We start from the raw sequence: 15,424 nt of genomic DNA, 5'->3' as shown, positions 1-15,424 counted from the left end.
ATGAAGAGAAAATTGAACAACATAGTTATACCTAATTGAAGTAGAACGCTGGGTAATGAACATAACGATTCCTGTGTGTCCTTTTGGGAAATTTTCTTCAGCAGAGAGGCGGCTACATTTTCAAATTTGCCAGCCCTTGTGTAGGTGTATTTAAAGAACATTTTCAGTCACTCTTGATTCATTTCTGCCCCTGTTGTCCATTTAGTTACATCTACAACAACTACAGTGAATGCTGGCATCCTGAACTACATACCAGAGACACATGATACAGATAATATAGCTGGAAATCATAAATTACCAAAAATTACCAAAGATGTGATGGAAAATGAAATAATTTACTGTACTATGAAAGGTATTTAACAGAAAGTGACTCATCAAAACGAGCTCAATAGTCTGAGAGCATCACTTTAAATTACATCATAAGTACATTTATAAAAGAAAACAATTTGACATTTTTAATCCACAATAATGAAAATAAATTACAAAGAGATAAATAATAAAAGAATTGACTTTTTTTTTTCAATTTTGGACTGAAGTTGTATGTTCTTTTTTGTGAGCAGAGTATTAAGAATTAATCCTGTTGTTGAGGTTATTAAACACGATGAGAGAAAAGCATTATGGCAATATTAAAGCCATAAAGAAATGCTCCATAATTAAGGTCTATGAGCTTGATAAATGAGTCAAATAAAAACAAAAAAACATGAAATGAAAAACCAAAATGTTCTCCTAAGCTCATGTTTGGTGTCCTTGACAAGTTGTTCATCAGTGTAAAAAAAAAAAAAAAAAAAAGTATGAAAAAGCCATTAAGTACAACCTTGTGGCTTACTGTCATAGTGTTTTTTGCTGTTACGCTCAGAGATGTCTCCTTCCCTAAATCCCTCTGTTACAAACAGGAGATGTGCTGCAAAAAAGCCTCCATTTCTATTGGTGGATGTCACTCAATGTCACGTTAATCTGGAAAGAAATTCTGTCTGGTGCACCTTAATTTTATAAATATTCTACTGAACTTTCCATATATAAGACTACCTGTGGTAGGTGTACCATCAATATTTGACTTATAACAATAAGCCCTGTTTGGGTGCCTCATCCATCATTAAATTGCCAAATGTACATCAAAAGTGCACACATATGTAGCCACACTTTTGCTTTCCTGCAAAATATGTCAACACATTTCCATTGATGCATCACTCACTCGAGGGTGTGCATAAAAACTCCCCTCTGTAAATTTGATCATCGATTTTGGTGGTGGTGGTTGGTGGAGGGGGGGCTTTCAAGCCACCTACGGGCTTGAAAAGCCCACCACAACATCATGTTTCATGCAAAAGGATGTCAAAGCCTGGCAGAAATTGAGATCTGAAAGCTACTTCATGAAGCTTTTGTGGACATTGTAGAGAAGCCTGTACACGACTTCGTTAAAACAGAGGTGAAAACCTTCCTTAATGATGACGTAACGAATGGAAAACTAACGTTATTGAGGGTGAAAAGGATTGAAGTGTTTTATTAAGCTTATTCAGTTTAGTTCAAGGTTCTGCTTTATGGCCATTATGCTGTGCAATCCCCATACACATTGTACAAAACAATTATATCTCTATTACAATATAATAAAAATAAAGTAGAACCAAGTATATAAAAGTAGCACTAATGGAATAAATAAATAGGACTTTGTGTTGAAAATTGATGAATATTAATTCTCACAAATACTTTTCTACCACATAGACCACTCAGTCCAAGAGTCACAAAAACAAGTTCACCAGACAAACCAAGTCCTTCAGACGTGTTCAAATCTTGTCTAGCGTGGGACTGTGTGATGTTCACAGTTTACCAATTATAGCATGTAGTCTTTTTCTGTTACTCCAATTTAGTGTAATCAGGCCCATTAAAAAAATTGTCAGATCTCGAGGACAGAAGTGAAGTGACAAGGAGGAATGAGAGAGAGCGAATCAATGAATAAAACAGAAGGACAACAGCGGAGGCAAAACGTTTTCAGTCCTCCACCCAAATGGAGGCTTTGATGTGAGTCTTTTACCCGTACTGTGTGTTTTCATCCACCGGTCTCCACCCAAACACTGTGTCACACTCTGCTCCCTCTCTCCCAGATGGACCATGACCCTCGCAACCCTACTTACATCGCCTCGCAGGGCCCGCTTCCTTCCACCGTCGCAGACTTCTGGCAGGTAATACTCATCTTCATTCACTGTGGGCTTTCATCTTTTACTGGTTTGTTTCTACGGAGATGAGGGTGCGGAAGAACCACAGCAGAGCTGCATTGTCTCTGGTTTTGTGTGAGTTACCAATTCTTGTGTGATTTTCATGTCTTCTTGGTGCAAGACAAGAGTGTCTAGATTACTGTTCTTTCCCTTTCTTTTTTAAGAAACTGTAGAATTGTGGGATCAGTGAGCTGATGTAGTGTCAGTTAGTGTCTCTCAAGACAAAAAGCTAAGCATCCCATTCTACCTCGAAAAATCCTGAAGGTCATTTAACAACAGTTAACAGGTATTTAGGCTCTTCCAATCATCTGGATTCTGCTTTTTAATCCTTTTCTGAAGCTGTGACTGTATTTTCTCATCCAGGTAACTGGAAATCGCATATGCTTTTATGCCCTTTATTGTAAAAACAAGCAAAATATTAACCTTTAAAACCTGATTGCTGCAATTAGCAGCAAAAAAGACATACTTCATACTTCTCTAACTCATAACTCAGTAAAACTCAGTGAACTCACAGACAAGATTCACATATAGATTGAATGTGGCTCATCACCTCCATGTCCTTTACACATAAACATTGACAAACCTGTTTGGAAATTATAAAAAGGTCACTCCTCATAACTCCAAGACATCACTGAGAATCATCACTTTTAAAGTTTTCTCAGGTAATAAACTAATCCGTCCCTAGCTGTCTGTCCATCTGTGGCTACACTGTAAACAGGAACTACTAAATACTAATTCAGCATACTGGTGGTGACAGATCACAGAAGTACAATCACATAAAGGCTATAAAAACACTGAATCTATGGCAGTATTTATACTTTACTTTACATCCCCCAGATTATGGAACTACGGTTCCAAACTTTGGAGTATTCCTAAACCTGGAGCATATATTTGTATGTTGTTGTCCAGTTACACCCCCAGGAAGTCTAATATTATTGGTAATAATGCTGAATGCTGATGTTTGCTCATATTTGCATTTTCCTTCCATTCTTTTATGCATTCCTTACTCTTATCCATAAATGCCAGATGAACCTGCCATTAATCACTGGATATAGGCTATTGTAAAACATGTTTTCTTGTGTGGAGATATGCTTTAAATGATGCATGGTTGCCAAATGGCATTCTTATGTGTTAATAGGACAGCACTGTAGTAATTAGTGGGCCCATCACCTCCATATGGTGAAGTAACTCTGCTGGCCGTGACCAGGATGTAGAAGTGTGAAGCATAAATCCTGGCAGACCAGCTGGCCCTGCATTCTGCGTCATGTACTCATTTCAAGTCGTCATGATAATGCTGACTTTGTGTTGCCGCAGACTTTGGCACCAGTTTGTGATTGGGGAAGGGTGGTTGCCTAATTTGATTCTCCTTAACCCCCTAAAAAAAGCCTTTGATTTTTGTTATAAATCACCTTTTAAACCCAAAAAAACAAACCAAAAAAAAATCCATCCTGTCCCTATTATCCAAAAAAGTGCATCTTAATTGACTACATCAGGACAAATAGGAATGAGAGGAGCCCTCTTTCCTGTATTTAATTTGTAAAGTGCCTCATATGAAACAGTTGATAATTATCTCTTAGTTGGTTTGGTTATTTGTTTGTTTGTCTGCCGTTTTTTTGTGTCTGATGAATACATGCATGTCCATTATCTAATCAAACTGACTATTTAGCCATGAACTCAACTAAACTAAATCCCAATTAAGCAGAAAATAATGGAAAATTAGACACAGATTGACTGACACAATGAACATCAGTTCTGTGTCTGGGAATAAGAAGTAGCCTTTCATTATTCAATATGGTAAACCTTGGAGGAAAAAAAACACACTCTTTCCCCCCATTAAAAGTAAACAAACAGGGGAAACACTGCCACTCTAATGCAAATGGACCGTGCATGAGGCAAATCTTTTTGCTCTGTCCTATCTAATCCACGGCAGCCCCAGGCAGCTCTGTGAATGGCGGCTCTGCTCTAATCCTCCACTCCTCATTCCTCCATCCCTTCATCCTTCACTCCTTCATCTGTCCCCCCTCCCTCTCTGTCCGTCCCCGGCTATTACCTTAGCACTGCTAGGCCTTGCCTCCCTGCTCACTTCCGCTAAGAATTAAAAACAAAAAAAGCCAATCAGAGTTCACAGAGCAGCAAATTTTCAGGTCATTTTCAGGCCTCTTTTTCTTCTATCTTATCTTCTTTTACACAAATCATGTATGGTAAGTGTACCCTTTTGTTTATCACATAAAAAAAACCCCACTACCTTACAAATATTTGCCAAACCTTACAAGAGTAAATGGGTCATATTCCCTCACATTATTGCCTTGCCTAATATCATCACATCTTGGCGCAGTTGGCACACTTGGCATGTAATGTGTCCACTGGGTTGGATCACATAAGCTTGTGATTAGTGTATTGTCAAGGCCATTGTGGTTTTATAGCAATCATAAAAGCCGTGTTTCCTCCTCATTTTCCTAATGGCCGCCGTGGGCCTGTATTTTTTTTTCCCAAGGACACATTAGATTGTGATAAGATGAAATGGAGCAGCAGCTCAGTAGATGTTGAGACTGAGAGCGCAACGGCGACACGTGACGCGCCCTCCCGCTGCTCCGCCCAACATTGATCATTTGTCACACGCAGAGAGGTGACATTTATTCATACTTCCTGGACCAAGATTAACAAATCAATTTCACTCTAATACAAGGCTGCCATGAAATGCTAATGTGCAATATGCTGCTCCTAGTGGCACAGTTCAGCTACATGTTAGTGCTGTTGTAATGTCACACAGATGGGTATAAAAGGGGCTGCTGTTTCAGGGATGTCTGACGTTTGTCTGTAGATGGTGTGGGAGAGTGGCTGCGTTGTTATCGTCATGCTGACCCCGCTTTCTGAAAACGGGGTGAAGCAGTGTCACCACTACTGGCCCGATGAAGGATCTGATGTCTACCACATCTACGAGGTACGTCAGCGAGAGATTAACGGCGAGCTACGAAGCTCGGATGTCGTAAAGTTTGAAGAATCGGGTCACCCAAATTGCTAAAAAAAAAAACATGCTTTCTCCTTTTAGTGGTGTCTAGCCATGCATATAGTTTAGGTTTTATGTTCCAAGTTTATGAGATTTCTGTCTCCACCCCAGTACAATCAAGATTAATTTTATTTGTGGTGCTCACAGCATTGCAAAAAGATGTTTAAAAATTCAACAGCAACATCTTCTTCAGAATACAGCGTCTGTGATTTACAGACTTCAGTGTGAGGAAATGGAAATGGAAATGCTTTTCTACTAAATAAAATAGTCCCTATGGTGGCTGTTGAGTTAACAAGGGCACAGTTTTTACAAATAGGGCCTGCTGTTGAGTTTTTCAAATATAACTTTACCCCCCCCAAAACAAAATTCATTCACCAACAGTTTTAATTTGACTGTAAATGAGTAACTTTTGAATCCTGTATTGATGCTGCAGTCAAAACAGACTCCCTTGTAAACATATTCATGTGGTATTAGAGCTCGCCTTTCCAGTTTAAACCAGCCAATCAAAGTCAAGCAGTCTGGAATGAAATACATACACTCCACACTGGCCACTTTATTCTGTTCGCCAATACAGTTTAATGTAATCCAGTAAAACAGATCCCACCACAAAATTCTACATTTAGGAAGACAAAACTGAGCATCATTTTCTCTGTGAAGGTAGAATATATGACCACCAAACAGTGGCCACCAAGTGCATATTCATTTCTCAGATTGCTCTTACAGTAATCCCTCAGTTCTTTGTAGCATAAAGGATCTCATGATGAGCAAACTATTCGCACATTCTTTAGCATCTCATGTAATTACATCTCATATCACCACAGAAGTTAGTTAGGAGTAAGTCACGTAATATGTTTTTAGTAACATGGGTGAACCAGCCCTTATACCAAGTTTATTCCTGCAGGAGGTTGCATGGTTATACATGCATTCCTGGTTATAATTCCTAGTGTGAAACTTCCTTTGTTTATCCCTTTTTCCTTCTTTAGGTCAACTTGGTGTCAGAGCATATTTGGTGTGAGGACTTCCTGGTGCGGAGCTTCTACCTGAAGAACCTGCAGACCAACGAGACACGCACCGTCACCCAGTTTCACTTCCTGTCCTGGATGGACCGCGGGATCCCCAACTCGGCCAGGACCCTGTTAGACTTCCGCAGGTAGATTAACGATCCTGTAGATTTTGTTTTTTTCTTTGTTCTCAGATACTGGAGCTCAGCAGAATTCAGGCAAATTTCCAACTTTACAACTGGCCTTTGTCCTGAGCTTGTTCCCCTTATATTCTGTATTCTGTCAGCTTCTCTGGTCCATCCCCCCTTTGCCCCTCTGCCTTTTGGTGTCCTAGAGAATGGTTGTTCTAATAAGGACTGTGTTTCTGTACTGTCTCTTTCATCGTGGGCCTATTTCCCTCACCTCCCTCCAGCACATGTGATGCAGCAAATTAACAGCCCCGCACTGCCTGGCTTGGCTTGGGAAGAAAAGAAAAGAAAAGAAAAAAACACCTAATTCAAACACCCAATTAAATGAGAGCTGTCTCACTAAAAACATGGGAGAGGGGGGAAGCTGTGTGACTGAGTAACCTCTCTCTGTTCTCCATATAATGTGTTCTGGCAGAAGAGCAGCAAAAGCTCCTCTGGGAGAACCCGAAGGGATAGGAAAAGCCCTCCAAATGAGAATAGGTGCATCTGATTTGTGGATGGAAGTCTGTCCCTTCGGTTTGTAATGCAGATGAGAGAGAGAAAAAGAGGATGTGCAGTGTTATCATGTCATCCTTTGCTTTTTTTTGGGAGGGGGGGGTAACTTGCAGTCAGTTCTTATTATCATTTATTGATGTTCGGTTACGTATGTGATTTTGAGGACGCCTAGATTGCTTTGATGTAAGCTCATTAATGTTGCTGTAGGTTATTGGGAATCTAAAGCTCTCTGATTATGTGATTTAGAGGTCTCAGACCCACACAATGTACCTGCACACTCATTCCTTTCACGGTTTCGGCCAACTCGGTATTTTGCGGTTGCCAGTGTCATTTTTGTGATGTTGCAGCTAGTAATATGAGCCCAGTTGCATAGTCACAAAAGTGATCATTGGAAACTGTGTCTCCTCAGCCAGGCCTGTGCACAAACTGTCTCTCTCTCACTCCTGACTCTGTCTCCCCTCTCCTCCTCTCACTGCTCCTTCCTCTGGCTTGCATGGGAACCTCAAACATCTCTATTTGCTCTTTAACCAAGGAAATATTATGGTTTTTCTGGTGTTTTGTACTTTGTTTGCTTAAAAGACAAACGATATGAATTTGATGTGTTGTGATTTTATGTAAAATTACAAACGTGAGTGCACAACATACATAAAATATCAGAAAGAAAACATTGCCTCCTGCCAAATGAACAGTGCTTTTCTTAAAACATGAGCAGTTTTATCATATTTTAATATTTAGTCAGATTAGTGCATGTATGATGAAGGATGAAGCCAAGCTTTCGGTCACTACAGACCTACACCATGACATAAAAAAACCTCAAAGCCCATACTGACATCAAATAGAGCACACCTGTGCTTTGAAGTGCACATACATGCGGGAAATGCAGTCCACAGTTGTAGTTCTTAAGCTCCATATAAGCTCATGAATGCAGCATACAGAATAGAAAAGCTGAGGGTGAAACAACAGAGAAGAGTCCGGAAAAGGAAATACATATCAGAAGAAATACTCAGAAAGAAAATATTGCACAGGCTAGCATCAGTCAATATACATAAAATTATTATACTGACATAAATATTTATGTCAGTATGATAACTTGCGTACACTTAATGTAATGAAATTTTAACCTACAATGCATTATTACCATGAGCGGCATTAGAAGTGCTAAAGTACAACTGACACATCCATTATTTATTGTTTTATTTACAGATCTCTTAATAATAGATAATACGTATTAGTGATTTTTAAAACTAACAATGAACACTAGATAGGCAAGATAAACCAGGGATATGATGAGATATTCAGACATTTATTTTTCGTGTTGTCGTTGAAAGGTGAAAAATGAGGGAAGCTCTCGGTGTAGTTTCCATGGCAACAGCGGGGTGTGAAAAGGCTCATTGGCCTTCAGCGTGCCTGTGGTGTGTAACACTCATAATTGGCCGGGGTTAATGTGCGTCGGCGGTCGGCAATCACAACATCACACCAGCACATCCATCAGCCCCACATGTCACAATAATGCTGTTCGAAATGATGCTCAATTTATTTAGGTGGTGCGACACGGATTTCTTCCTCCATCCTCAAATTAAAGTGATTGATTGACAGAAGGGCGTTCTTTGTTCCTTTGATTACTGCTGTCATTGATTTCATCCTGACCACAGCACAGAAGTCTTTAATTATCACTGCTATTATTCAGCAAAAATAATTTGCTTTCAGATTTTGACTTAGCAGCCTGTGCATTTAAGACCACTTGCCATCAAGCTTGCAATCACATCCAATTCTCTCTTTTTTGTTTTTTGTTTTTTTTATGTTTTTTTTTTATTGCAGAAAGGTTAACAAGTGCTACCGGGGTCGATCTTGCCCGATAATCGTTCACTGCAGGCAAGTATAACTATTGTGACATTGTGACAGTGGCTGACCCTGCTGAACTGGGATAGCGATTGTTTGTCGTGGTCTGTGTGTTGGAGGGGAGAGGCTGTTTATTTTAAACTCGCTCAGTCCATTTACTCTGTGTGAGTCCGCTGGAGCTGCTGTTTATTCCACCGGCTGGGTCTTTATGGAAATGGTGTGGCGCGAAGACACTCAGCCGAAGACACATCCATTTCCCATTTGGTTGAGTTAGTTAACTGGCCTTGATTGGTTTGTATTAAGCACACAGGTATCTGTCTGACCAGTTTTAATAGTCACATCCTGTTAAGTCAGGCGTGGGTTCAGGCAGCCCGCTCTCCCTCTCAGGGAGCTGTACGGAGTGTCTAGCACTGGATTAATGAAGCAGTGGTGCTCAGGCCAGCTCTCCTGTTTTATTGGCCTCGCCTTTATTAGAGAAATGTGCACGCCTTGTTTGCAATTAACATGCAGAGCCGCTGAATGGCCAGCGGGCACAAAGGGAGGCTTTTCATAAGACTATCTCTGGAGTAATGGAAAAGCAAGGCTCTCCAAAAGCTGTTCTCGAACCGCCCCTGGCCTCTCAACCTCTCCTCTGCTCCTGAGGTGCATTCATTTAAAAGCCTTTGTCCCCAGTGTGCCTCAGAAACCATTCCCCTCTCCCCAGTAGCCGAGCAAGTCTCAAGACCACACATGCACTCGTGTGCAAAGGTTTAACATAGTCTCATTTATTTGAATATCAAATAATCAGATCTGTTCAGGTATTTTCATAAGAATATTGAAGATTGTTATTGATTTTTTTTTCCATTTAAGTATTCTGTTTTTACTGTTAAGTTAAAGTGTGTGTATCTGTATGCATTCGTTTCTGTTTAAATGTACTCTGCAGTCTCACAGCGGCCGTAAATTTGTTTTCTTTTAAGAGAAACACTCTGAGATTAAAGCATCACTCTGCCACCTTAATGATCTCCATCTCTCTGTCCCTCTGACTCTCTGCAGTGATGGAGCTGGCAGGAGTGGGACTTACATCCTGATTGACATGGTCCTCAATAGGATGGCTAAAGGTAACGATCAATGGCTTCTCTTTCACCCTTTCTGCTTGCGTTCAAGTGTTTCCCTGGCAACGCTAAAGCCCCTCATTTTCAACAGAGGGTCTTGGGGATGCATTAGAGGGTGACTTTTTCTGAGGCCTGGAGAGGCAGCGAAGACAGAAGCAGACACACAGGGAGCTGGAAGGAGTGGTGAGAGTGGAACAAAGAGACGACAGAGTGAAGGAAAATGAGCAAGAAACCTGCACCCACATTAGTAATTATCTATTTAAGCTGCCGTCACACCGTATTGACCTGCAGCACAACTGCGACATGAATTTAGATAGCACATGCATGGAAATTAAATGTTTAAAGGCAAAATACATTGAAAATCAGAATTTGAAAATGATGCTCCAATGGTTTGATTCAATATTTAATATTTAATGGGAACAGTAGGTTTATTTTATTTTATCATTGAATTACTCTCCCGACTTTTATCTGTTTTCCCTGTTTTACACAAATATAAATTAAACTGCCCAGGATTTCCAGTTTATCCACTCACTTTTGCAATTTATTTTCTGTGATTCTGATCTATCGAGTCAGACCCTTGTTTGCATTGCATAACCAAAGGAACACAGCCAAGGAAGATAATCTGCAATTGGTCACAGATCACAGTAACTTGCTGCCATCTTGGACCTCTAACGGAGAAATTATTATCCAAAAGACAAAACACATATTTTTAAAACGCTGGGCAGGAAAAGCTCCTTGAACATTATCTTTGTGCGGGTGTCATTCCGTGTAAACCAGGAATGGTTTGAAGGTGAATTTGTCTCTAAATTGTAGGCTGCTGTGACAAGACAAACTCTTGTTTTGAGTTGAATCTTAAAGCAGCAGATCTAGCTGAAGAGTTTGTATGAATAAACAAGAAAAAAAAGCAGCATAGAAGTTTCCCAAGTTTTTCTTACAAACCCATCTGGGTGTGGACATGTGCTGTGTTGTTGCTGGGCTCCTCCAAATGCTGCCTTACGTCACCTTTAAAGCCCTCCATTGCTCAGCCTGCCCTCTGCCCTCCGCCCTTTGACCTCTGCTCTTTACCCCCACCCCCTGCATGGCCTCCGCCTGCAATCCCTGCCCGTCAGAGCACGTTAGGAGGACGACTGCCTCTTGCGCAGACATACCCCTCACTGTCTGTAATAACAGTAATAAGACTGACCCATCCTGGTGGGAGTTCGTGTGGTTCAGTGACGAATGCGCCGTTGTCCGCGGTGATGAAAGGTGCCACCCGGTCTCTTTTTCACCTTTTGTTTCCTGCTCCAGCATCGAATTTATAAAATGAACATAATCTCACACTCCAAAGCTTTTTTTTCCCCCTCTGCTCAAAGAGCCTCTCTTCAGCTTTACTTTGGAATCCAGCCTTTCTCAGACATTAAAGTCTTGTCGGAGCACTGAAGTACTTTGAGTACTAAGTCCTGCAGCATTAAATCCCTCTTTTTCTCTCTCTCTCTCTCTCTCACACACACACACACACACACACACACACACACTTGCATACATTTTTACTCTTCCTCCATCTCTTTCGCTTCCTTTCTCTGCCTCACTTTCAAAAAAGCATCTTGAGAGTTGAGCCAGTCCCTCCTGGTTTTTTTCACCCCATCTTTGGCTTGCTGCTTGAAATCCATAAATCTGAAAGTAGAATAAGATTTTCAGATAAACATCGCACCCTTTTGAAGCCAAAACAGACTTAGTTTGGCAGCACCTGATCACTATTGAAGGCGAGCAACTGTTGCACAGGTGAATCATCAGAATGGCTGCTGTAGAGGCCATAAATCATTTTAATTAGACTTTGTTGGTTCTCAGATGCACACACACGTGCACACACGCTCAGATATTGTTGAAATATCAAAAAGCTCTTAGCGCTCTTTATAGTTGAACATAATCTTAACCAATTTTTGAACAAGATTCTCACAGAGAAGCCAGCGCTTAGGGTTTTTCAATGCATTATTGCATATTTCCCAAAACCCCAAAAATATTCTCTTGCATATTTTATCGAGAAACAGTCTGTGGCTCTCGTCCAACTCTTTCGAGGGATGAATGTAATAATTTTCATTCGCTGTGCTGTTCCAAAGGGAGCCCAGTATAAAGAGAGATTGACAGATGTGAGCTGGATTACTCCTCTGCTTTGAACTCAGTCCAATTTTCGGTCTGTTGCAGGTGCTAAAGAGATTGATATTGCCGCTACCCTGGAGCACTTGAGAGACCAGAGAGCTGGCATGGTCCAGACAAAGGTAAGGTCCCCAGCTTTGAGTTAGAGAGGTGGGGGAGAGGGGAGCTGGGAGGAGGGGAGGGGAGGGGAGTCGGGAGGGAAGGAGGAAGGGAGGAGGGGCTGCAGTCATTCAAACAGACGATTGTCTACTTCATGTGCACAGGATCAGGGGAAATGATGTGGTAATTGATAACTGCTTCAGGATTAGAAGCAACATTGTCTTGGAAGATAATAACTCACTGTTCCACATTTATCACAAGACACAGAGAGACTGACCAAGATCTTCTGTTGCAGAAATATTTTATCTCTGAAACTGCAGCATTTTAAGATTTTCTCTTCACTTAAACAAATGTTATAAACACACTTTATGAATCCTGAGTGTTACATTTTTTCTAATGCAGTATATTGTGAAATATGAACAAAATAGTGAAAAAAACGTGAGGTCTTCACATGCCTGTTTTTATCAGACCAAAACATATTCAGTTTGTAACAACATATAGCAGAGAAAAGCTGCAAATCCTCTCGTTTGCGAAGGTACAACAAGTTGAGGTTTGGCATGTTTGCTTGGAAAAAAACAAAACAATTAATCAAATAATTCTCTCTTTGTCATTCATTGCTCTCTCACCTTTGTTCAGTTCACCTGTTCAGTGCTGTAGATTTCATACATTTATTTAGTCTTAGCTGTTTTTATCACAGAAGTCCCCTCACCCCACCATCATATTTTCAGCGATAGTTTAGATGATTTCCTCCTAACTAATTCAAACAACAGGTAGAACGTCTCTTTTGTTTCTCTCTTGTAATTGGAAAGAACAATAATAATAATAATAATAATAATAATAATAATGATAATAAATCTCATGCAGCAGTGGGCGATAATATTTATGGACGCCGCTTGCTAACAGACTCCAGTGTTCCTGGATGGTTCATTAATGCTGCTTTTACAGCCCTGTTTTGTTCAGTGCAGAAAAGCTTTTCAAGCACTCTTTTCTTTTTGTTTTCTGACAAGTCTAAGTGAAATTATATTGGGGTATTGTTTATTCCACTTTGTGGCTTCACGCTGGGTCTACACAGAAATTAGACTGTAATGAGGTAAGAAATTTAGAATTAGGTTTCAAGGATTGGACGACCAATTACCTTTTACTTTTTTTCCCCTCCATCCTAATGTTTCCACTTTATTTTTGGGTAGAGGGAACATTTATTTCCCTTCTTTCTCTGGTTACTCCTTTTTGACAGCCATCAACATGCAGTAATTACAGCATGCGTGACCATCTTTCTTCCTCACTAACCATCCATTTCTCATCTGTCAAGCAGAGATTGATCTCCCCCTAGTGGCGTAAATGTGAACAGCACCGCATGCACAAACCCCGGTTTTAAAAGTTTCTCTTCTTTTTTTTTAAGATACAGATCTTTAAACTCAATTTGAGATTAGATACTGGTGCATATAACTCTGTTGTCGATATAGGTGGACAAACTCACATCCCCACCACAACATAAGAACACATAGAAATGGAAACCTAATCACTCCACATAATCTCTACTGCAAAGCGAATGGCACGGCCACCGGTGACTCCTCCGTATTGATTTAGCCTATCCTCAGGCCAGACTATGGCAGGCTATGTGTTGACACATCTAAAGACTGCTCCCTCCAAACTCCTACATACTTTCTCTTTGTGAGAGGACGCCGTAGCCTGCAGCCTGGGGAGAGGAGAGGAATATAAAAACACCAGGTCCATGGGGCGAACATCAATCAGCCCCTTTTGTGCTCCTCTGGGAAAACTATGAGTCGGATTCACAAACAAATGCACACACACACATGTATACACACACACACACACACTTACACTGAGAGCTGAGAGACAGCTTGACTCAAAAGCTTTATTTTAAGACACACCTGGCTGGATCGATGGCGGTGCCGGGTGCTTGTGCACTCCCGAGTTGAAAGCTCAGCGAGTGGTTCACCTTCACCCCAAGTCTGTGGCCAAACACATCCAGAGTAGGGTCAGGAGAGAGGGAGGAAGAGGAGGAGTAAGAGGATTCGGCAGCAGTTGCCAATCATTCTGAAATGGCATTCCTGAGCCGTTACACACTTAAACTTTCCTTCTTCTTTTCCTTTCTCTCCCTGCATCTTTTCCACCTCCTCCTCCTCCTCCTCCTCAGGAGCAGTTTGAGTTTGCGCTGACAGCCGTGGCAGAGGAGGTGAACGCCATCCTGAAAGCACTTCCTCAGTGAAGGCATCGCATCCCCCACTTTCTCCTCGCTCGCTGAGCACCGGTTTCCTCTGCCCACTCAAGACTGACATCTCTCTGTGCCCTTCGTTCTCCTCGCTCTGTTTCTCTCTTCTGTCTCTGCCTCCTCTTCACCTCTATATATACTGTATACTTATGAATGTCGTGCCAGATATCTCACCTGGATCCATATTCGCAAAGATTTTTCCTCAGAGTACGACTGCTGATCTGGGATCTGTGTGGTTGTAGGGATTCTGAGGAGAGAGCAGACCTGATGTGGGACATCAGATCAGCCCTCCTACTGTGAGACTTTTTGTCGATATGAACCCTGGTCCTCTTTAACTGTGATGTTGTACCTGAACATATCGTTTTAGTGCCACTGACGAGATGTTTACGTGATGTCAAGTGAAGGTTTTTGTTCCAAAATCAGCTATCTGCTGTCACAAAAACTGATACAGACACTTCTAATAATGACTTGAGGCACGTTTTTAAACAAACTGTGGTTGGGCTGCAAGAATTTCTTTATTAATATGCTGATTTTTATCCACGATTAATTGTTTAGTCTTTAAAATGCTTAAAATAGATTCAAAATGGCATTTATGACACCCTTTGCTGCATGTCCTCCTCCTGTGTCTCTCTCTCCCCCCTTTCCTCTCTGTTTCTGTCAAATAAAAGCAAAAAAAAAAAAAAAGCCCTAAAAATAATCTTTAAAACAACTGGTATTCGTAATTTCTCCAGGCCACGGTAATGTCTAGTTTTTCTGATGAACAGTCGAAAATCTTTAAATATTCGATTTGCTGCCACATGTGACAAAGAGACACATCAAACTGTCGCATCTGAGAAAGCGGAACCAGAAACTATTTGGCATTTCTGCTTGAAAATTTGACAGAAACCAGTAATCCATTCTCAACAAACGGTTGTCAGACATTTTTTTTTTTGCCACTTTGTCGACTGATCGACAAATGGTTGCAGCTCTCAGCTATAGCGCTTCAAGAAAAATAATATGTAAAGATCCTGATATTGTACAGCTTACATCTCTCTTTCTGAATCAATGTATTGGATAGCTTTTTGGATGTAAAACTCCTCACATGTTTATCTGAATCAAACACTGTATACTCATCATCACATGTTGAAGTGT

General features: G+C 40.8%; 1 protein-coding gene across 1 annotated transcript in view; it reads left to right on the top strand.

Annotated features, from left to right (window-relative positions):
• The window catches only part of ptprn2 (protein tyrosine phosphatase receptor type N2), a 115,026-nt gene extending 100,049 nt beyond the window's left edge, over window positions 1-14,977 (top strand). Inside the window, exons 16-22 of the mRNA XM_046371747.1 lie at window positions 2,097-2,174; window positions 5,029-5,148; window positions 6,198-6,364; window positions 8,717-8,770; window positions 9,770-9,834; window positions 12,010-12,083; window positions 14,219-14,977. Of these exons, the coding sequence (XP_046227703.1) occupies window positions 2,097-2,174; window positions 5,029-5,148; window positions 6,198-6,364; window positions 8,717-8,770; window positions 9,770-9,834; window positions 12,010-12,083; window positions 14,219-14,290 (630 nt within the window). The 3' untranslated portion in view covers window positions 14,291-14,977. The remainder of the gene's footprint in view (window positions 1-2,096; window positions 2,175-5,028; window positions 5,149-6,197; window positions 6,365-8,716; window positions 8,771-9,769; window positions 9,835-12,009; window positions 12,084-14,218) is intronic.
• The last annotated feature ends 447 nt before the right edge of the window (window positions 14,978-15,424 follow it).

Source organism: Scatophagus argus, chromosome 18 (assembly GCF_020382885.2).
Source record: "Scatophagus argus isolate fScaArg1 chromosome 18, fScaArg1.pri, whole genome shotgun sequence".
Taxonomy (NCBI): Eukaryota; Metazoa; Chordata; class Actinopteri; family Scatophagidae; genus Scatophagus; species Scatophagus argus.
Note: the sequence above shows the minus strand (reverse complement) of the source record. Positions and strands in the feature narration are given on the sequence as shown.